The sequence below is a fragment of the Alligator mississippiensis genome, chromosome 12 (genome assembly GCF_030867095.1).
Source record: "Alligator mississippiensis isolate rAllMis1 chromosome 12, rAllMis1, whole genome shotgun sequence".
Taxonomy (NCBI): Eukaryota; Metazoa; Chordata; order Crocodylia; family Alligatoridae; genus Alligator; species Alligator mississippiensis.
In genome coordinates this window covers 54627490-54651035 of record NC_081835.1, presented here as the reverse complement: position 1 = coordinate 54651035, position 23546 = coordinate 54627490, and the positions used below count along the sequence as shown (strand labels likewise).

At 46.1% G+C, this 23546-nt stretch overlaps 2 protein-coding genes across 8 annotated transcripts in view; one reads left to right on the top strand and one right to left on the bottom strand.

Annotated features, from left to right (window-relative positions):
* ASTN2 (astrotactin 2) overlaps positions 1-23546 on the top strand; it is a 598926-nt gene that overhangs the window by 279554 nt on the left and 295826 nt on the right. The window lies entirely within an intron of this gene.
* On the bottom strand, positions 69-8867 carry LOC132244472 (syncytin-A-like). 2 transcript variants are annotated; one of them, XM_059715574.1, is made up of 2 exons: positions 8270-8867; positions 69-2674 (listed from the first exon to the last, which is right to left on the bottom strand). In XM_059715574.1, the coding sequence occupies exon 2, from the start codon at positions 2064-2066 to the stop codon at positions 582-584; it is 1485 nt and encodes a 494-aa protein (XP_059571557.1). In that variant the 5' UTR covers positions 2067-2674; positions 8270-8867; the 3' UTR covers positions 69-581. The 2 variants fall into 2 exon arrangements, with proteins under 2 accessions (XP_059571557.1, XP_059571558.1); XM_059715575.1 differs by having other exon boundaries at positions 69-2511.

Below are 23546 nucleotides of genomic sequence, written 5' to 3'. Positions count from 1 at the left end.
CCAAGGGGGTGAACTTAGTGTGTCTGTGGTACCTGCTGTCGTGGAAACACACACAGAGTACTTTTGGGTCAGGTCAGCAGAAGCTTTTATTCAAAAGAAACTACAGCTGTAGGGGGAGTTCCAAAGTGACATGGATTTCCCAAGCACTTGGAAGGGGTCCCCCCCCAAGAGCAAAATCAGGAGGCTTATATACTTTTTAACAGTCACTTACAACTCACGTGATCATATAGTGAAATTAGCATGAAAAGCGGCTATAATATTACTTCATTATTTCTTTGCTGTTATCAGGATGGGAATTATGGGGGAGATAGGGTTAGTTCACAAACCTCCTTCTTGCACCTGGAAATCTACTTTGTACATACTTTTTTTTTTTTTTACCTTCAAGGCCGCGGTGAGCGAAGCATTTGCAGAAGAGTTACAAAGAACAAACACTTGCCCTTATCTGTTCTACTGTACCGAGCCAGCAATTCTACACAAAGCGGTTATGTCATCTTATAACTAAAATAATCAAAGTTTAAGGCATATATTTTTTCTGATTCCACAGCCCCCCCCCTTTGAGACTATTTAGTCTCACTTTAGCCTTAAATTTCCATTCTCATGAGCCCCTCTATTTCATCATGCAGCCTTTCATGTTTTCTTTCAATCTGCTCACACTTTTGTAACACCATTATTCTAGACTCTGCTGTGGGTTTTCTTGCCTTGCTAAAGCTTCCCCTGCTGGCTTTCACGCAGCAGAGGATCAGTTGCATTAAGACATAGAACATTATCAGAACTATCAAGACAAACAATATTCCATACAGGATTTTCTTGCCAAGGGCCCCGAAATCTGGGAGCCAGGAGGTTAGCCAAGACCACATTTCTTCTAGACCCCAGTCAGTATTTTCTGAGGCCACTTGATGTAGGACCCTTAACTGATTTCGGATTTTGCGAATGTCAGTTTCGATTCGCATGTCCTGATTGACATAGACACAACAGGTGGAGTTTACTAAGGCACATACTCCTCCCTGGGATACCAATAGGTAATCTAGGGCTATGCGGTGTTGTATAGTTACTTGTGAGATCTGGGAGATCTCTTTTTGCAGAGCCTGAATTGCATCCGCAGTGGCATTTCCCATAGCTTCCATTGTGGCTGAAATGTTAATTATGGCTAGTTCCAATTCTCTTACTCCAAGCCACGGTATGAAGGTTCTCACAAATCGATGGAACCCTGTTTTTCTGGTAGCTAAGGGGTTAACCGCCCTTTTCATGTGATGGTTGAAATTTTTTACTTGTTCCAGATATATTGCACTATGCATTTCGAAACCAGGGATAACACGTCCAAGAGTGCATGCCCCCACCCAATTCCAGGGCAAGATTTTATGAGCCCTGTTTCCGCAGAGCCAGTAAAGGCCTGGGGCAGAAAGGGTACTCAAATCTCGGCAGTTGTTGTGCCCTATCCGGCACTTTCGATTGATATGCATCGTATAGGACGGTCCACGTTCAGCTGTTATTCTGCTGGACCGAGATATATTACAAGAAGTAAAATTGGAGTGAATGTAAAATTTTGATCTGTTTGCAATGAGAGCAACATGAGGTTCCTTAGAAAAGTTGTAGACCATGAATCCTGTACAATTGAGAGAGGGTACGTTACCCAACAGGATTCCACTGGTGCTACTAGGGCTATAATCTAGAGTAGTTAGGCAATGAGGGTAGTGTCCTACAGGTGTGGCTTTATTATAAGCTCCGGTGTTGTTGGATCTGTAACAGAAAGGCGCCTCTACTCTTGGGGAGATTATCCAGTTAGCAGGGGCGGCCCTCCATTCTTTAGGAGCGGACCGATGGGCAGCTAACGAGTAGTGTCTAACGAAGCCGCCGTTTATTGTTCCCCATTGCTGGAGGGATATTGGTACTCCGATCATTGGGATTCCTTGGTGTAGGTGTGCTGGGCTGTGAGAGCATATCCAGCAGTCACTTTTATTTCCAGCTTGAGCCACCGCATGGGAGATCTGCAAATACAAATTTTTCTCCCACCCCCCTTGGGTGATACTGAGATACCCAAGTGTGATATATAAGGATATCAGTGCCATTTTTAGATACAGGAGGGACAAAGAATCTTAACAACAAACATAACCAGCACCAGTAAGAAAAAGAACACTACCAGCCAAACCCAGGATGGCAGCCAAAGTCTTTCTTCGTCCTCTGGGCTCAAGTTACCTAAAGGACTGATAATGTCGGCTCTTGGTCTTGATCGAGGTGGTGATCTTCCGAATGGGAGCATTCACTTTCTTCGAGGCCGAAGATGATATCTTCGTTCTTCAACTGATGAATCCGGCTGGGCTGAGGTGTTGGGTGCAGGGGAGAGGTTACTAGCACTTGCACCCTGATGCTCCTCACTTGCCTGAGTGAGGTCCTGAGGGTCTTTGTCCTTGGCCTCAGGGAAAGATCCCAACCTTGGCTGGAATACAGCTGCTTCGGGGTCCAATGGAGGTGATACCTTCTTGCAGTGCGAGGCGTGAGTCCACGTTTGGTGACCTTGGCAACGAACAGCAGAATTAGTGGTTAGAAGTACCTGGAAAGGTCCTTTCCATCTGGGTTGAAGTGCGTTTTTCCGTTGATAGACCTTTACGTAGATCCAATCCCCTGGTTCGAGGTTGTGACAGGGAACATCCGGTGGTTGAGGTAAGGCTTCTTGGACCTGTGAATGAACAGACCTGGCATACTTCATTAATGCCTTGCAATAATTTAGTACAGTTTCATCAGTTAATTGTAGGTCTGTTTGGTGAGGGGCAACAGGTGGTGTAGCTGGCATCCTCATGGGTCGTGCCATGAGTATTTCATAAGGGGTTAGGCCATGTTTTCTGTTAACAGTGTTTCTAATGTGCATAAGAGCAATGGGCAGTGCATCAGGCCATTTGAGGCCTGTTTCAGCACAAATCTTCGAAATGCGCGTTTTTAAATCAGAGTTTTTACGTTCTACAGCACCACTTGACTGTGGATGATAACTACAGTGTAGGTGTTGCTGTATGTTGAGTGCTTGGCAGATGTTTTTTACTATCTGTCCTGTGAAATGGGTGCCACGGTCACTATCTATTGTGAGAGGCAATCCAAATCCAGGGATGAATTCTTTGAGCAATTTCTTTGCTACAGTGATGGAATCAGCACGTACGCATGGGTAGGCTTCCACCCATCCAGAGAACACATCAATAATAACAAGAATGTATTCATAAGAACAGCACTTAGGTAGCTGCACAAAATCAATTTGCAGATTTACAAACGGTCCCCATGGAGGGGGATGGGCTGCGGGTGTCATTTTTACCCGTTGCCCAATGTTGTGAGCTAAGCAGATGGGACAGGAGCTACAGTACTGTTGTGCCATGGAAGGAAAATTTGGGGCAAACCAATTTCTTTGTACTGTAGCAATCATTCCTCCTTTGCTCGTATGGGCCACAGAGTGGGTTAAACGAGCAAGATGTGGCAAAAGCTCTCTAGACGCCACCAGGCGGCCGTCCGGGGAGCGCCAGAGAGAGTCGGGGTGCAGTGAACATCCTGCACGCAGCCAGTCATTTATTTCCTTTTTTGGGGCCTGATTTTGAAGAAGGGCCAGACTTGAAAGGCTAGCCAAAGGAGACTGGTCTGCTGAAAAACAAACAAAAACAGAGTTAGGAGCCTGTGGGCCAGAAAGGGCCGCATTTCTGGCAGAACGGTTTGCCAGATCATTTCCTCGTGTGACATCATCAAACGGTTTCTCATGAGCTTTACATTTAACAATAGCAATAGCAAGAGGCAATTGAACAGCTTCTAAGAGCGCTTTTACATAACAACCATGACTGATTTGGGTCCCTGATGAAGTGAGGAACCCTCTTTGTTTCCAGATTTGTCCAAAATCATGAACAACACCAAAAGCATACTTAGAGTCAGTATAAATGGTTGTGGTTTGATTTTTTGCAAGAATGCAAGCACGTGTTAAAGCAATGAGTTCAGCAACTTGAGCAGAACGAGCTTGGGGTAAAGAATAGGCTTCCAAAACAGCATACTGAGTGCATACTGCATATCCCGCAACTAATTTGCCTGCATCATTTCTAAGACAGGAACCATCAACAAACAAAACAAGGTCAGAGTTCGGGATAGGAATGTCCTTGAGGTCAGTTCGAGGGGTTAACAATTGAGTTGTGATAGACAGGCAATCATGAGGCTCACCATCAGAGGCAATAGGCAGAAGTGACGCAGGATTCAGAATTGAACAGCGATTTAAGGTTACATTTGCAGCTGACAGTAGAAGTTTCTCATATTTAGTAAGACGGGAATTGGAAATGTGCTGAGTTTTGCCCTTGAGCAGAAGGGCCATCGCAGCATGTGGAACTGCAACGGTTAAAGAGTGTCCCAAAACTAGAGAATCTGCCTTTTCAACCAACAAGGCAGCAGCTGCAACTGAACGGAGGCAAGGAGGAAGTCCCGCAGCTACGGGATCAAGGGCAGAGCTGTAATATGCAATTGGGCGATGCTTTTCACCATGCAGCTGAGTGAGTACTCCTAAAGCGATTCCTTCCCGTTCATGACAAAACAAGATAAAGGGTTTCTTATAATTAGGAAGTCCAAGAGCAGGAGCAAGAGTGAGGGCTTGCTTAAGGACCACAAATGCTTGTTGGGCTTCAGGAGTCCAAGGGAGGGGTTTCGGGGTGGTATCATGAGTGAATGCTTGCAAGGGTTTTGCGAAAGCAGCATAACCCAGGATCCACTGTCTACAATAACCCGTTGCACCTAAGAATCCCCTCATCTGTTTTCTAGTCATAGGTTTGGGAATGTTGAGGATAGCTTCAACTCTACTAGGGGAAAGGTGTCGTTCTCCTGCTGAGATATCATGCCCTAAATAATGTACCTTAGACTTGCAGAGCTGCAATTTAGATTTTGAGGCCTTGTGGCCTTTCTGAGCTAAAGCTGTGAGGAGTGTCAAAGTATCTTGCTCACAGGCCTCTAAAGTGGGTGAGGCTAACAATAGATCATCAACGTACTGAACAAGGGTGGACCCCCCTTTGAACGTGATAGGATCCAAATCTTTTTTTAGGATCTGGGAAAACAGAGTTGGGGACTCTGTATATCCCTGAGGGAGTCTTGTCCAGGTATATTGAAATCCCTGATAAGTAAATGCAAACAGATACTGGCTATCCTTATGAACGGGGATAGAGAAAAAAGCAGAACAAAGATCCACTACTGTGAAATATGTAGCATCTGAAGGGATACAGGAAAGAATAGTGGCAGGGTTAGGGACCACGGGGAAAGCGGGTAACACAGCGGCATTTACAGCTCGAAGATCTTGCACAAAGCGATACGTATCTTTACCAGGTTTTTTGACAGGTAGGATAGGTGTGTTGCAAGGGGAGCGTATTGGGACAATAATCCCTTGCTCAAGGAGTGAGGAAACGACAGGCTTGATCCCTTCCTCAGCTTCCTTTGAGATGGGGTACTGTGGGACACGAAGTGGCTTGGCAGGGTTCAGGATGATACGCACTGGTTCAGCACTCAGCATGTGCCCCACTTCATTCGCATGGGTGGACCACAGCTGTGGAGGTACTCGTGCCAACAGTTCCTCTTGCAAGAAGGAAGTGTCAGAATCAGAGTACTCCTGGGTTAGCAAAGCCACAAGCTCGGTTTCCCTATGTTCCGGTACCTCAAGGTAAACACCATCTGGGCTACAATAAATCACGCATCCCAGTTTACACAGCAAGTCCTTACCAAGAAGGTTGACAGGTGCACAGGGGCTAAGAAGAAAGGCATGATTTTCAGACAAAGGGCCAATAGAGATGGAGACAGGTTCAGAGACGGGATGTGGGATAGGTTGTCCGCCTATACCGACAGCATTTACAGTTTCAGGAGAATAAGGTAGAAAAGGAAACTCAGCAGCCTTTAGCGTGGAGCGGGACGCTCCGGTGTTGACAAGACAGGAGACAGGTTTACCAGAAATAAGGCATTCAACAAACGGACCAGATTGGTCAGTAGCAAGCAAAGGAGCAATGATGTCACTGTCCCTCAGGCTGTCCTATTCAACACTGGGAAAATTGACAGGAAGTGGAGGTGGGGGCTGGGGTCTGGGTCCTTGGCCGGGGCGGTTGGGGCATTCTGATTTCCAATGTCCTTCTTGCTTGCAATAATGACATTGGTTCCCATAGCCTGGGTTTTGTGGGCTCAAGGATCTATCTCTTCCCCTGAATCTACCCGGGCCTCCCCTTCCCCGTCCTCGTCCCCTTCCTCTACCTGGACCCTGCAACTGAGAAATCTGTAAGGCCATTAACTTAAACTCGGCACTGTCTTTAGACCGTTCCAATTTGTTATGAAAATGGTTAGCTGCAGCAAGGACTTCGGTCAAATCTTTAGTTTCCCAGCCAATAATTACTGTTTGAATTTTCTCAGCAATTTTAGGGTTAAGTCCCTGGACGAATGCTGCCACTATTGCTTGTTTAGCATTTCCGACTGGGTTATCCATTCCTGAGTATCATTCAAATGCCTGTTTGAGGCGTTCTAAATAGTCACTGGGGTGTTCATTTTTGTTTTGTTTACAGGTATTTATTTTGGTCCAGTCTGCCTTTTTTGGGCAAATTGTGAGAACTGCCTGAACCAAAGCATTTCTCTTGTCAATAAAGTCTTGGCCAATCCCTGGGTTTTGATCTGGCCAAGTACAGGCAGCGTACAGACGTAGCATAGTCTCCTTGGGCAAAATGGATCGCATGAGCTGATTAATGTCAGCCCATGTTGGATTATAACAATTTATAACAGTCTGCAATTCCTCCTGAAATTTTTCTGGGTCTTCCCTGATTTTTGGGAACTTTTGAGTTAAATTGTAGAGATCACCTGGAGTCCAGGGTGCATGCACAGTTACTATATTTTGTCCATCGGTGCCAATGCCTGGCATTTGTCTTAGGGGGTAAACTTGTGCAGTTCGGGATCTCAGATTGATGGGAGATCTTTCCATGCCTATTCCCATTCTTCTAAATACACCTGTGGTGGGTTGTGACCCAGGAGTAAATTGCCACACTGGTGATGATTGAGTGGCAGATATGGTGGATGAGTCCGGACTATTAAGCTCCGTGGATGGATTTACTGAAGGAGCTTCAGCTAATGGGTCACTAGCCTGGGCTGCAGCCTGATGTTGAACCGGTTGTTGCTGATGTGGGAGTCCCAGGAGAGCGGGGTTCGAACAAAGGTCAAGGATATCCTCTGCTGGCTCCGGTGGTGGGGGCGCCCCGGGCAATGCTGGATACATTGGAGCGGTGGCCAGCGTGTAATTTTGGGGAGTAGCCAATTTCTCCCGAACAGCTTTTAACTGCTGTTTTAATTTTTCTTGAGAGTCTTTTAGGCTCCTAGTTTGAGATTCTGTCCGCCTTTTGGACATTTCATCATACCAATAAAAGAACGCGTCCCACTGGTTTTGTGGTGTTTTGGATCCACGGGACTCTAACGCCCCTCTCAAGTGCACTATTTTATCCTGATCAAATGTTCCTTCCTGTGGAAAATGTTTCACAGGATCATCCCTAGTATACCAGTTCCACTTATCCAGGTACTTGCAAGTCTCGGGAGAATAGTGTGTGTACATAAAGTACGCCGGAGTCCCCTTAGGGGGGACAGGAACCTGTTTAGACTGACTTGTTCCCATTTTCAGTCACACAGGGAGACGTAGGAGAGGCTTATTTAGGATGTCCGGGCCGCTCAGTGCCCTGCCCCGCAGTTTTTCACTGCCCAGACAAAAGGCTTCTGACCCGACACCGGCTCATAAAATGGAAATGGGGAGGGAAACACTAGAGGGATCCTTTCACTCCTGCTTTCGGCAGAAGCTACTGGGACGAGGGGTTTGGAAAAGACAAAATCACTCAGACGCCCTGTCCACTGGGTCACGAGGTTCCAGTTGGGTCCCCTTGCTTTCAAAACTGCCCTGTCAGGCAGAATTGGGGCGGCTGAACCCAACCGTAGTCTCAGTCCTGGTCAGTGGCTCATATTTCTAAATACACACACACATGCACATTTATTCAGTCAGCCAGACCTCCTAACCCACACCGCCTTGGTTAATTAACTACAAGCCCGATGTGCTGTTGGATGAAGGTGCCTCAAACAGTTTCTCCCTAAAACGTACGTTACCAGACACAAAATGGGATCCTTTACCAGACAGAAAATTTTAGCCGGCAGTAAGGTTCAGACTGACCTGTTTTAACAAGGTTCAGATCCAGTTACCACGGCCAAGTTGGGAGCCTACAGGCAGTCCTCCTCCGAAACCCCAATAGAGATTTTGAATTAGGTCTCTTACCTCTCAAGTTTGGCGCCTCAGGGTTCGGGGGGGGGGTAGCCTGCGGTCCTCCTTCCTCAGCCTGTGTTCTGGATCCGAGTCACGGCACCAGGAATTGTCGTGGAAACACACACAGAGTACTTTTGGGTCAGGTCAGCAGAAGCTTTTATTCAAAAGAAACTACAGCTGTAGGGGGAGTTCCAAAGTGACATGGATTTCCCAAGCACTTGGAAGGGGTCCCCCCCCAAGAGCAAAATCAGGAGGCTTATATACTTTTTAACAGTCGCTTACAACTCACGTGATCATATAGTGAAATTAGCATGAAAAGCGGCTATAATATTACTTCATTATTTCTTTGCTGTTATCAGGATGGGAATTATGGGGGAGATAGGGTTAGTTCACAAACCTCCTTCTTGCACCTGGAAATCTACTTTGTACATACTTTTTTTTTTTTTTACCTTCAAGGCCGCGGTGAGCGAAGCATTTGCAGAAGAGTTACAAAGAACAAACACTTGCCCTTATCTGTTCTACTGTACCGAGCCAGCAATTCTACACAAAGCGGTTATGTCATCTTATAACTAAAATAATCAAAGTTTAAGGCATATATTTTTTCTGATTCCACACTGCCCACATGCATGCTTTTTCCTGCAGTATATGTGAGGTAGATTATCCCACATTCATAGAGGGGCAAGCCAGCCACATTTAACACAAGGCAAGAGCTCGCGCACAAACTGTTACTCTGGAGTAGCTGACGCTGTATGTTTAAACCAGTGATTCTCAACCTTTTTAGCCCTAGCAGCCCAACCCTCCACAACTTTGGCATCGTCCCTGGCTGTGAACCACTGTGGTCAGCTTAGCTACATGCTTTTCAGGTGCATGGTAGTGCCTCCAGGTAAAAGTGCCCTGCATGCCTGCTGCACAGTCAGACCAGGACGGGCTGGGGCACGTGCACATGCTGCACTAGGGTTCTGTGGTCAGTGCAAAGCAGGCAGGAGAGCCAGCTTGTGCTCTAGCCTTTCCCGGTCCAACCCTGCATGGCATCGCTTGGAAAGTGCGCTAAACCAGATTTAAGTCAGAGAAGTATTTGCACTGCAATTATTTATTGCATATAAATTGGGGCAGATTGGCATGTGAACGAGGCCTGAGCCAGGCACTTACGAAAGAGTGAGAGGAACTCTGGTTAAGGTCCCTCTCTACTTCCATGGTTGCACTTGGTTCAGTGGCTTGGCCCTACAGGAAACAGGCCCATCCCATTATCATAGAGTGGAGGGTCTCCACCTCTTTCTGGGCATTGACCTTATCTCAGTGAATAAGAGAGAAAGGACTGTGAAGTGGTCAAGACTCTAGTCGAGGACTTGGGAGACTGGGATTCAAGGCATTGTTCTGCCACAGACTTCCTAAAGTTCTCATTAGGGAAAGCTGGCATCTTGTGAACTGCTGGCTGCAGGTGGGCTTTGCTGGAAGTGTCTGAACTGGACACTCTCTGTTTCTCTCTACCACTATTCGTCTCCAATAACAAGTAATGGATTTCCGCGGCCAGACGGCAAAATTAACACTTGTCGGGCACAAAACTTCCTAGGAGTTTCAGTAAATTTCTATGGTGAACACCCAGCCTTTGTGAAGGACAGACATAGTTTGCGGGGTGAGGAAGGGGAGAGGGCAGTGAGTGATGATCTCCGTCTTTTGAAATCTGTGCCTGTCTGTACTAGGTCCATGAGCTGCTAAGGACAGTGACCATCCCTTGAATATCTGGAACAGGCCTCCAGGTGTGGTAGAGGCTATCACAGCTGAATAAATTTATTGATGCACCTGTTTCAGTGCATTTTCATTCACAGATTTATTGACACTTTGCCGTGCCTTTACCGAAAACCTCATTCTTTGCTCAGAGAATAGGTTTGATAAACTCAGGGAGGATGTACTGAATTTTCCCTACATCACAGAGAAATTAAATACACAAAGGGTGCCTGAAGTGATGGATGCAGCTCATGTTTAACTACAGCCTGTGTTTTCATCCTAATAGTAACAGTAGGTATGATATGCATCCAGTGGAGAACTTCAGTTTTAGTGAGATGACAAGCTGTGGGAGTGGAGAAGGACACGCTGGTCTGAGTCCGGTGCAGAGAGGAAATGTGGAAGGGAGGGGATGGAACGAGTGCATTTCCCTGACTTGTTCTGTAATATTACAGGCCTCATAACACTGAGATAAACAGCCCAATTGAGAACGTGAGTAAACGAGGCCTGGAATTGGGACAGACACAATTGTAGGCAGTGAACCGATGAGGCTTTGGTCTCCAAAGACAAATAAAGTTAATTAGTTTCAGCTTCTGCTTTGGAGCAGCCGGTGCTTGGGTGATGTTTCCATTGACTCTGGTGGATTCGGTACAGTGCTTCACGATTGCCTGCCACTCCTCCTGCTCCTGAGAGGATTTGAATCCATGCTGGGGCATTACCCACTGCTCTGGGGTGATTTCTTTGGGGGTAAGATTTCTCCCTGTACCTTGAGAGAGATCGGGTGCTGCATTTTCAAAGCAGCTTAGCTGACTGTGCTAGGCAGCTCAGTAGATTGCGATCGGGCCTCACATGTAGCCCCGCTCTGCCCCAGGTCATTACTTCAAATCTCATCTCAGTTAGCAGTGGATAGAGATTACTGTCACATCATAAGCTCTGTGGTGGCCTGGGTAAAATAAAAGGAAAGTCTCCCTCTAGTTCCTGGTGAACTTGGGTTTGCATCACACACAACCTTGAACAGTTTCAACAAGGAAGGCCAAGGCCAAATTCTTGCCTGTGATCTAGTTGGAGCCTCTTAGTCCTGTGCCTTCTGGCCATGATCTAAGCTTTTGCCACTGGCACGAGATCCTTCAGTGCCAGTAGAGGCTTGGATCGAGTGAGGCCACATTCCTTCCCCATCTTCTTTATAACAGCAGTTTCCATGATGCAGAAGAAATTTCCTGCTGCCCCTTTCCGGACAGCGTACACCCAGTTTGCACCACTTGAGTTGCTCAAAGTGGACTTGGCAGGGCTGGGGCATCTGGGTCAATGCACTGATGCTCTCCCCCCGATGAGACTTGACTCAGCCTTCAGTTCTGCAGGTCAGAATGGGCATGAACTCCTAAAGGACTGGGCTGGGGGAAGGAAGGTGCAGGGCCCCTGTCTGCCTTGTGCAGGGAGCGTGGTTTATGCTCCAGATCTGTCAGTCAGGTGCCCTTAAAATAATCTGCATTTAAAATAATCTGTTTGTGTAACATAGCACACTCCTTTTTGGGATCTTGTTCCCAGCTGCTTTGTAGCTGTTGGTAGGTGTAGCACAGCCAAAGTGCTTTGCTTTAGCTCTACATCATATACTTCACCAATTCAGGTTTCACTGTATTTTCTATTTTATTTTGTCCTGTTTTTTCAAGGAATTGATATGATCTTACAAGGCCCCTCTCCCCTTTGCCCAGTCTAGCTCTGGTGGGCACAGATAAATTAATTTGCTTGTTAAACTCTCTCAGGCTACTACAAATATTACTGTGCGGTGATGGGGTGGGGGAGTGTGATTGGTATGAATTTCCAGGCAGTACACAGACAGGTACTGCGCAGAATGCTGTTTAGAAAAAAGCAAAATCAAATGAGAAGCTCAGTGAAGTTGAAAAAACCCAACAGAACTCTAGGTGAAACCCAGCAAAAATAATCCCATCCTGGGAATTGTCCTGATTTCACTGCATGATGAATAACTGAGCGCTAATCAATTCAACTCCAGACATTTCCTCTGGTGTTTTTAATATAATGAGTTGCTATTGGCTTAAACCAAATGCTTTTTATCATAATATAGATCAGCATAGTGTGGGACCTACTGCTGTGGAACAACACAAACTGTACTTAAGACACTGCACTCTGCCTCTAGGGACTCCTTATAGTCTGTGAGTTGAGTCAGGGGGACACCCTGTTAACTAAATGGAAATAAGTAGAATAACAAAAGGAAGGAGTGATGTGGACACACAAGGAGAGTGCTGTTGCTTGTAGAATTAGCCCTGTCTGTGCCATGGCTTGAAAGAAAGTCATTCAGGAATAACTATCAAGCTAGCTTAAGTGTGTGTGTTTTCATGTGTGCATGTGTATGTGTGTAGGGGGAATGTGGGGGAAGCATGGATGACGTTTAGAGGTCAGAACTGGATGTGGGGAGTTCTGAGACACTAAGATTTTAAGGGCAGGGGTGGAGCATTGTGTTCATTTGGTTCAAACACCTGCAGAACAAGCCCATAGCTTTTGGCTGGGATGGAGTTGTAGGTTGTCTTCCCTGCTGGGCCACAGACTTGGTGCTACCTGGGGTGAATTGTGCAAGGCCTGGCTCCCATCTTTTTTTTTTCATTCTTTCTCTCCAAGAGGTGTCGACCATCCACAAATCCAATTCAAGCCAGCGGAAGATGTGGGTTCTCTGCACCTCCTGGAAGTCCTGCCTTTCCCATTAGTGCAAATACGAATGACTTGAGTTAAATGCTGACGTCAGGCACATTTTATTTTCGGGCTGTCTGTGTTATTTACCTTCTGGCACATGAGAAATTATTGAGGCTGGAGCAAAGCTGGAGGCCCTCAAGTACAGGGTGTTCCCCATGAGCAGGATGTTGTTATTTTGTTGGATGAGTAACTCCTCTAACACCTCTGTCACTAGCATATTGGATCTCGGGTTTCATTTCTGGTACAACCATAGTCTTTCTTATTCACTTCAGGCAAGTTACACAGAACTTAATGCACACGGCCTCTGCTTAGTGTAAAACAGAGGTGAATTCTGTTTACCTACCACCCTTTACTGTCAGGGTTGTATCAGTGGGCCTTAATGTAACTGGGAATCAGAACCAGAAGCTCTCTGTGCCTCAGTCCCACATCTATAGCAGTGGGATACTATTTCCTTTCTCCCACTCTTTGTCTTGTTTATGTAGGTTGCAAACTCTGGGGCAGGGCATGTCTCTTGCTGCTTGCCTGGCAAATGAGCCCAGATGACAGCTGCTGGCCACTGAGCTCCTGTAATATAAATAATAATAGGTCCCCCTATGCATTCTTCCTTTAGTGGCATCCTTTAATGCAACTCTGCCTAATTCTTTCTCCTCCCCAGCTCTTCCTTCCATCATGGCCTCCCAGCCCTGCCCCTTACCCATTGACACAAATGGAGCACATCTCCCAGATGTTCAGAAGTCTCGCTGAACCCACTGACAAAGAATTAAGCCCACACTAATACTTCTTTAATAACGTGGAAGGCTTAAAATGACATAAATGAGTTGAGAAGTAAGGCAGGACACTATGTAAATATGTACTGAGCCTTTGCAATGAAAAAGCTCTTTTATTCAGTTCACTCCACCTTTTTTTCCCCATTTACTATGTATTAAGCAGAGAGGAGGTTCCAGCCTAAAACAAAAAATCCTCTAAATCTGAGGCTTTGGTTTCAGCTCAGATTTGGGGTCCAAACTCCATTTGGTTATATTTCTTACTAAGGGTACAATTATAAATAATTTATAACAGGTTATTAATTAGTTAAAAAACGATTTAATAAAGGGCCAGACAGTCCAAAAGTGTGTAGTTTGTTTATAGCTATCTGTAATACAATACGTGCATCTGTAACACACTTTTAAGATCTCTTAGGAGTTGTTTGTACAAGGCAGTAGCCCAGGAAAGCTATTTCAGAATAGTTGTCACTAACTTATTGTGTAGACACCCTTATTCACCTCTAACATAGTCCATTTTGCAAGTGGATTAAATTCACCCATGCATAGGCATTCTCAGTGCAGGATAAAGTCTATACAGGGAGTTACTGTGAAATGACTATAGCTCTTTCTAGTTATATCCTAGCTAATCGTGGAATAGTTTCTCCATATAACCAAGCTCTTAAGCATGCATTAACCTGTATAATCCATAAATGTAACTCAAACTTGGATTATAACTCTCTGAGTTCAGTGGAATACAGGCTAAGGTTTCTAAGGGATCAGAGCTGAGCAATATGGATGCTGACAGAAGTGACGTGACATTTTATCGCAAGATTGGCCCCCTGGAGCACTCTACAGCTGTGCCCTTACCAAAGGGCACAACTGAAGAGTGCTTTGAAAGGGCCACTGACAGTTTGATCCCACTGACAGTCTGATCCCACTGACAGTCTGAACCCTCATTATATGAGGGTTCAGATGAAGCACTTCAATTAACGTGTGTTAGCACATGCTGGGAGCAGGGCTGGGCTGACAGCCTGGATCCTGGTGCTCTTTTCAGCATAGGTTGGTGGGGGAGGGAGTGGAGGGAGCTGGGTCTGGGGTTTGTCCAGCCAGCACTGGAGGGCAGGGTGGGTGGATTGGGGCCCTCTTGTCCTCCCTTCTCCCCCAAGGTGGGGAGCCTCCAATCCATCCACCCCAGTGCTGGCTGGCTGGACAAACCCCAGAGGAGCTCCCTTTGCTCCCTTTCCCCCCTCCCTCTCTGAAGACAGTGTCAAGGCTAGGAGGGAGAGGAATGGGGCTAGAGCAGAGTGGCTGCAGACTCCCAGCCACTCCAAATTGCAGCTTGAACATATGTTGGGTTTGAGGAATCATAGCGTTTCCTGCAAAGTGCTCTTCTGTTTGCACCCTCTACTCTGAGTACTATTTGTGCACCTGGCTCAACACCTCTGCTTCAGCAACTATCTTTTGCCTCCAAGCACAGCTGTGCATGCCATCACCTTAACCACACCTGGACATCCAGGGCTAGGTTATAAATTCTCTGGGTTCCTCCTTGAGAATACAAGTGCAGCATGTGCCTAGACTGCCTAGGCTTCTTGGTAGCTAAGTTAGGAACAGTACTTTGCTGCGCTGTGATCATCTATTCTGTTTTCTTTTTCTTTGCAACATTGAACTGATGTCTTATGAGGAAATCATCCCAAAGCCTTCTCAGAGTCGCACTGCACAGGATACATATTAAACACTAGAGACTCACATGGGTTAGACAAAACCTGCCATTTGGTTTGTCATATTTTGACACCCCTGTGTCTTCTGTTTGCCTGCTCAATCATTACCCAAATAAATCTGTGTTTGAGCATTTTTCCTAAATGTTGGCAGATCCCAGACTCTTGAGGCTGAATCCTCTAGGCTGGTGGCACTACCTGCTGATGCAACCGCAGCTGCTAAGGATCTGTCAGGGAAATACCTCAGGACCAGTTATCTGCAAAAGTCCTGACTGTTATAAATAGTTGTTTCAGAAGTGATTTCCCTTCTGACAGTTAGATATACTGTTCCATATATCTTATTATACTGCCCTCATCATGAGAAGAGTCAGGTGTCTATGGAAAAGGACATTTTGATTGGGGGGGGGGGGCATTGTGCATTGAATCCAGTTAACAGCGGACAAGCGTCCGCTCTACAAATCTTTATTGGCAGTCTCACTAAGTGAGCTCCAGGGGCACTGAACTCTCCTCTTCCCTCACAAATGGTTTCTCCAGGGCAGGGTGGTGACTTATTGGCAGGCACTTGTAGAAATGGATTGGTGCTTGCATCCCTGACTACCCAGCAGGGAAATTAATAAAGAAATGCATTTTCACATAATCATATTTGAAGGCATTGGTGAGCTACGCTTCTTCTGCCAGCTCAGTAGCACTGGGATGTGTTTATTTACATTCCTTTTAACTACAGAAAGGAAGGACATCTTTTACTCAAGGGTGGTTTAAATAAAATAGATGTAAGTAGAGCCCAGACTAAGCCCAAGAAAGTTTCAGAGCAAAGAGATTAATATGTGAATCATTAACAACCCCAGCAACTCTGGGCAGTATGTTGGGGTGATGGGTGCAGACGTAACAGGGGGAGGCAATTGCATATACCCAGGAATCATCAGCCTAACTATATTGCCCCATCCCTGCTGGAGGAGAGCAGAGGAATTGTTGCTAGCCTCTTGCTCAGCCAAGGGAGGCTGACAATGCAAATGCAAAGGCAGGTGCTGTGAAGACCTCGTTACTGTGTTGTGTGGCTTCATCAGTTGTGGCTTTGCTGAGGTTTAAGGGAGTATGAGAAGATTTACAGTTAAACATCTGTCTTGTCAGCCTTTTGGCAGCCTGTATTAAAGAGCTCTGCGTGTGCATACACGCCAGTTGTAAACTTCGTTCCCTTGCACATGGCAAAGTTGAAGAGGGGACTTAAAGGCAGAAGCCTGTCATCTTTTTGTCTCATGATTGGCAAGAGCATTTCTGTGCGTGACACTTCTTTCTCTTGGAGGGAGATCAGCTGTTGCCCTCTGGGGTCACTGCCCCTGCATGTCTATGCCTCACTCATATCTTTCTTGCCTGATTTGTGTGTTGTAGGCTGCAAGGGAGCCCTTTCTCCAGGGTATGATGGCGGTAATATGCTTAAAGCAACTGACTGTCCTGGATTTTCAGAAAGAGTCCCGATTTCAAGGCTGTGTCCCTGAGGACTCCCTGAAATGGGGCTTTCATTGCAAATTTGAAGACTTGGTTCCTGGTAGGTACCCTCTTAGGGTCAGAGATTCACAAACCATGCAGCTGCAGGGGCCCAGAAAACGACAAGCTACTGTTGATGTGAGAGATACTTTTAGCTGCGTCTGGTATGCTGCCATTGCCTGCAGTGGCTCAGGATCTTTTTGGGGGGTCAGTCTATGAGGCTGTGTGTATGCTAAGGTGAAAAGCACTGCAAGGAATCCTGTTTTTGTATCCCTATTCAGCCCACAAGACAGATCAGAATTGGACCACTCCCCAGGTCAGCTTATTCAGTCTAATTAAATATAAAGAGATGGGTCCTTTCCTTATCACTCCTCACCTTCCTGTTTATTTAAGGAGCATCAAAATCTAGGGCAGAGATTTCAACAGGAGCATGCCCTGGTTAGAAGAAAGCTTCTTCTGAGGCATCATTATTAGTTGTAATCTGCTGTACAACTACTAGCTCTTGGCTTTTTCTCCCATGTTGCCTTATCTCTGCTCTCCTAGCACAGAGGTAATGCTACCCTCTTCTGCCAGGTGTGGGGTCCAAGTCAGCAGCCTGTTCAGTCCACAGCTTCTGTCTTTGTTCGGTCCACATCCTCTTTGGGGGAAATCAAACACAAAGGATTTCTTAGTACTTGAGTCCAAAAAGTTCCAGGGCTCTGACAGATGCCGTGAGAGAGTTTTGTGCTGCAGGGAGCCCATTCTTTTTTGAAAGGAGCATAACCATATTATGAGATTATACAGCATGAACTTCCCGAACTTCTGGCCTCTCTTGGCAGCTGTGACAACTTGATTGCTCATCTGTACATCATCTGCCAGAGCTGGGATTCAGGGACCTTTGAGGCATGCTGCAGGGTTCATCTCAGGATGGGGGTTGGAAGAAGGATGTAGCACAGAGAGCTAAACAGGATAAATTATAACTGGAGGAGAAGCAGGGGGCAGTTCCAGGGAGGGTGGCAAATCTGTGCACAAGGCGATCGATCGTTTCCAGCTCGGTGTTTGGAGTCAGGTGGTTTTTCAAAGCAAATTTATCAAAATGAAGCTGGGCGTGAAATGCCAAAGTGTGACCCAGTTAGAAAATCCAAGTCAAACTCTCTGCTCTGCTCATGGATTGAGGATGCTGCCTCACAGACCCTCCCTCTGCCGATACAGTAGCTGCTATGTTTGCATTTCACCCTAGAGAGGAGGTCCCAGGTCCTTGACTCTTTCTAAGTGCTGTCTGCTATTGCACATGTTCTGTGTACCACCCCCTCAGTAAGAGTCTCTTTGCATGGCTCTAATAGTTATGGTCAGGATGATATCTCTGGATAGCAGTCTCAAGCTAGGACTGCCCCAGCTAAAGCACAGAAATCGGGCAAAGTAGCTGCTTTAATGTGGCCGTTGGTTTGCTCCAATGAACAACCCCATACAACGAGCCTGAGAGCGGTTTGGGTGGGATAGGGGGAAGGGCAGGAGGGGGTACGCTCCGCGGCACTCTAGTGCAGCTGCATTGCCCCCTTTCTGGGACATGGCATGCATAGGGTCTGGGACATGGCATGCATAGGGTGGGAGTGAAGGCATGGGACACGCTTCTCAGCAGCACTCCAGAGGTCATCACGGAGGCTGTGCGGACAAGCCCTTAGTCTTTGTGTTCCTCAGTTCCTATTCTGCACAATGTGGGCAGCAATACCCTGCCTCACAGAGGTGTGGGGTGGTGAAGTACACTGAGGAGGGTGAGGTGTGCTCAGAGGGGGGCTGAGTTGAGATCCCTCTAGCTCAGTGAGCTAATACACCCAGGTCTGTTTCGAATGGACATGCTTCAGTTTATAAAGAAGTCCCTGTTAGACTCTGGATCCAGTATCTCGCACTTCGTACTATTGCATTTTTTCCCACTTCTATTGTTCTCATCCTCAAGGTCATCCAGGTCTTTCAGTCTGATATCCCTGTCCTCTTCTACACGGATGATGCTTCCCAGGTTCATCTCATTTATAGATTTCATTAGCACTCACTCTTGTGGTCACTAAGGGAAATATTAAATATAATTCCCAAGGTCTTTCCTTGACTGTATCCCTTCCATTAGTAACTCCTTCCAACACGATCCTTGCCTTTCAGCCCAGCCTGTTATGTCTCCTTTCAGCCAACTCCTTACGCTTCCCTTAATTCTTGTATTAATCTCCGTCTCCTCCAGTTTAATGATTCCCCACATAGCTCTGTCTCAAATGCATCACTGAAGTGCAGATAAGTATTTTCTTTATCTGGGAAATCAGCTGTATTATCAAAGAAAAAAACAAAACAGGTTAGTCTGATAAATGTAGGAGCCAATAGCTGGACACAGGCAAAGGAGAAGAGCACAAGAAAACAACGAGGCAGTCTGTCGGTCAGCCTGAGTGATCCCCAAAACTAATATCCAAACTGTAGTGAAATCCTTATGTGGACAAGGCAGTTTTAACTTTAATATGTGTTAGCAGATCAAGAAAAGCCTGTTAACACATATACAAGAGAAGCCTTTCTCCTGGATGCATGACTGCTATTGTGTGCATTGTGTAGGCTGGACAAGCTCTGTTGATAGATGTGAAGAGGAAAAAACAAAACGGTTCTGTGCTTTGCCAATTTTCATCCATCATGACACCCTGGTTGACTCTCAGCCCCAAGCAAACCCCAGCCTCCTTCATGTCTGCTGATTCTGTGAGGTGTGCCAGCCCACAGGTAGATATGCAGGGAGAGTGCAGATGGCACGTGGAATCAGGTTACCTACTTACTTAACCTTCCCATTAGTACATGCAGCCCTGCCTCTGCTTTTGGAAGGTGGGGAGAAGCATGACGGTGTTGGGATACACGTTTTGGTCAACAGAAAGTGCCTGGAAGATGCTTATATGACCAGTATCCACCATACCATTTAAGGCAGGTTTCCTGCAACCCTTCCCCCAACATCCCAAGCTACACAAGAAGGGAGGATTTCCCGGTTTCTCCCAACGACAAAATCAATACCAAAGGCTTCCATTAATATTCTGGGAATGGCAGAGAAGATTGACTGCCTCATTAGCAGGCATCGTGTGGAACTCTGACAATAATTAACAACTCAACGGTCTTATTTGCTGGCCTATCACAGAAGTATTCAATCAAAAATGTAATTTGTTCGACGCTCCCATTTAGCATGAAGAGAATATTCCTTCAAAGTTTTAAATAGACTAATTAAGAAGGAAGAAATACAGGGAAAAAATTATTAACAGTATAGTTTTAATGGGAAATTACTGGAGCGTATTAATAATGCAATAACCATTTTTAACAGCTGTCTGTCAGTTTGTGGGCCGGGGTAATTAAATTAGTCACTAAAGGGTTAGTCAAATTAGGCGTCGGAGAGCAGCACAGGGGCTAGTGAAAGAACGTCAGGCTTAATGTCCTGGCACATGAAGGAAGATGAGGCACCATCAGGACCTGTATGGTAAACATTTAATGAGAGGGGCCCTCCTTCCCTTCTGTCATTCCCACGTGATGGAATAAGCTTGCTTGGCATTAAAGGTGAACTGAAAGGCTTCTTTAGATCTCTCTTGCATTCAGGCTTCTGCTGTTTTTTTCTGCAGTGGTTGACTGTTTCCCAAATGAGGAGGCAGGAAGAGCATATTATTACTTGGGTTAGGGCAGCCCATAGGGGCTCCAGACCAGATCAGGGCCTAGACAATGTACAAAGACCCAGTAAAGGGAGCAGTCCACGGTGTGAGGAGCTCACGGTCTAAACACAGTGGTGGCAAGGGATATGCTAGAAGTGGAGCCCAGGCACCCTGGCTTCCACTCTAGAGTCTCATCTCTTGAACAATGTTTCCTTTGAGTCAAATTAAACCCAAGACGGAGGAACCATCTGCTGGGGCTTCTGTGCTGTAAAACACTCATTGAAGAGGGAGCAAGTCACATCTCTGCTCTCTGCCTTGGTTTCCTCATCTCAAGCAATTAAAGTCTGGTAAAGTATCTGAAAACAAGTACTTATGGGAAGTGATGAAAACCTAAATATAGTCAGTGCTACCAGCCCAACCCCTTGTGCATGAACAGAGTGAATAAGTTGGGGAAAAGTTTTTAGAGTAATTCTAGTGAAATCAAATCAGGGATAAACTTGAATCAATGTTACTATGCTCTAGGCAGCTTCTCTGCTTGCTGGCTATGATAGACCCCTGTGGTAGCAGAGCACTTGATTGGGTGCTGTTATAAGACCATCAGAAATAAAATAAAAGCATTTTGCCATTCGCTTACAGAGCAACTCTGATTGCATTGCATCAAGCACTCCAAATGGGCTTTTGAAAGCAACACTGATGTAGGAAGAGACCTGTCTCTGCCCCTTGGCTTTCGGATCAGGCAGACTTCCTTCCCCTTTAAACAAGTGTGTAGAGGGAGGGTTTTGATACAATAAAGGGTGTGGGAGAGGCGAAGTCTTTGGTTGTGGAGAGGAAAATGGAGGGCTCATGAAAGAGAGATGGGGGATGGAGCATCATTTAGGATAGGCAGCACTGGCTGTGTCTCTGGCTGTTGGCACAGGGGTATATGTTTAAAAATGCACATGGGGAGATATTCTAGTGTTAGGGCACTAGCCTGCAACTGGGACAGCCTAGGTTCAAATCCTCTGATAATAGCAACTCCCTACTTCAATGAGGTGGTATTAGGATGACTAGATTGAACCACTGGGAGGTGCACAGACACCGTGGCAGCCTAAGCATGTAATTAATTAAGAAACATATCTTTAGAGCTGCTGGGCCTGACTGATTAAAACGGCAGGGCAGGTAGCTCTGTATATTTTGAATGTCCACCAGGATGCAGGCCGAATGTGTCCCAGATACCCAAGGGCTATGGCATCCTTTGTCCCAAGCAGCATCAGGTGTTCCTTGTTTTCTCCAGGAGGGGAGGGGGGGAAAGGTACTGTATCACAGGCTTGGACTGCATCCATAAACCCTGCCCGGAGCAATTTCCTCAACGACGTTTACTTCAGCTTGATGTCGCTTGACCTCTCCATCTCTCTTCCAGGAGCCAGAAGGCAACCGTGCTTTGGCTTTGCAGCCATCGCTTTAGAGCTTTATACTCTGCTGGCTTCAGCCTTGCTTTCCCCTACTTTTTTTTTTAATTAATCTCAGTTAATTTTGGACGCTGTAAAATCTGGAACACATCTCTCATGCCTCCAACCTATTAAAAAATATTTACAGCTCCATAAAGCAAAGCCAGCTGTCAAGGTAATGTCCTGCTGGCTCCGGCATGTTCAGGGGGGGGGGTGCCAGATACAAGAGAGGAGCTTTGTCCTGTGCTCATGTTTCCTACAGGCAAATTCTCTGTAGTCAAGTGGGGGGAGTGAGGTGAAGGGATTTGCAAAATGTCCTGGGGATACGAGCAGGAGTCTACACATTAGGATGCTTGGGTTGGCTTCTTAGTGTTATTACTGATTTACCGTGCCTCAGTTTCCTCATCTGTATAATCAGGTTGCTGGTATCTACCTCTGGAACTGGGTGGAAACAGGTTTTTGTCCAGTGTTTCAAATGTGTCCCTGTTCTCTTTTGAGATGAAACTGGAAAAGTTCAATCCCCCCCTCAATTGTGTGTTTTTTTTTTTTCCATGGGGTGGAGTGGGGGAGGTATTTGGGGAGGACCGCTACCCACACAGAACAGCCACTGGACCAGTAGGCATGGCAGTCATCTGGCATTTGGGAAACTGAATTTGGAAACCCCCTGGTCTGAATCAGTCAACGAATTGACTTAAACCATAATCTTTCATATCCCATGTGAGTACTGAACCTCACTGGCCTCGACTGACTTCCCCATTTTGATCAGATATTTTCTTCTGGCTCTGAAACCCTGCCTAACAGAATTTTTATCACAACTGGCATGTTTATTGTCAGTATATTTGATTTTCCCAATGAAAAACCCTTAAGAGAACATTCCTGACCCCAGGAACAGATCCTGGCTGCCCCACAAGGGACTTGAGGGATGTGATGTTTGTAAATGCCTCATGGTAATGGAAAATGATCAGGACACTTTCATATTGAGCCTGCTCCTGTTCTCCTTTGAGTGATCACAGCCTCTTACTCCTGCTTTTCTTTTGTTCTGTCAAGCTCTGTGCTAAACAGACCCTCAGATTGCAGAAGATGGAGAGAAGGCTACCGATTCCACAGCTCTCTCCATTCACCTGCCTTGGTTTGATCTATTTTATTACACCACATACTGCTGAGATTGCCTGGTAAAGAGAATTGTTCCTTGTGTCCCAGGCCTTTCAGTAGAATATGCTGGGGAAGCCTCTTGGATTATTTCCTAACAAGGAAGGAGGTCCCAATATGCCATTCTTACCATCAAAATATAATAGAAGGGTTAAATTTCACAGGGAAGCTCTTACCCTAACGGAGTGCTTGAGTGTTGATGAAGCAGTGATTGTCGAGAAAATCTGAGAGAAGAAAGGGGTTTTTGGTGATATATTTTTACTAAACCAGCTGTGTAGTTGGGAGAGATACTAGAAAAGCTTTTGGGCACAAAGCGTCTTTCTTCAGGTCACTTTACCCTAGCATGAGTGTTTCCCTGAGCTGGCTGGAAAAGGTTGACAAGAAATGGGAAATGGGGGTGGGATAGCCAAAAGAACCAAAGTGACTTAGCAGCCTGAGTGTCCTTTACGGTCAGTGGGATTTTTAGGCATTTAGGACATTTTTACACATGCTCTGGAAGTGTGTGTGTGTGTGTGTGTGTGTGTGTGTGTGTGGCGGGGGACACTTTAATTAGAAAGGCTCCAAGAGCCACTCTTATTAAAGTGCCCGCAGCATCTTGTGTACCAGCGTCGCTGTGCTGAAAAATGGCAGTGGGGGCGCTTTAATTAAAGCTCGTGGAATGAGCTTTAGTTAAATGGCCCCTGCCACCATTTTCCAGCACCAGGACGCCGACACATGAGACG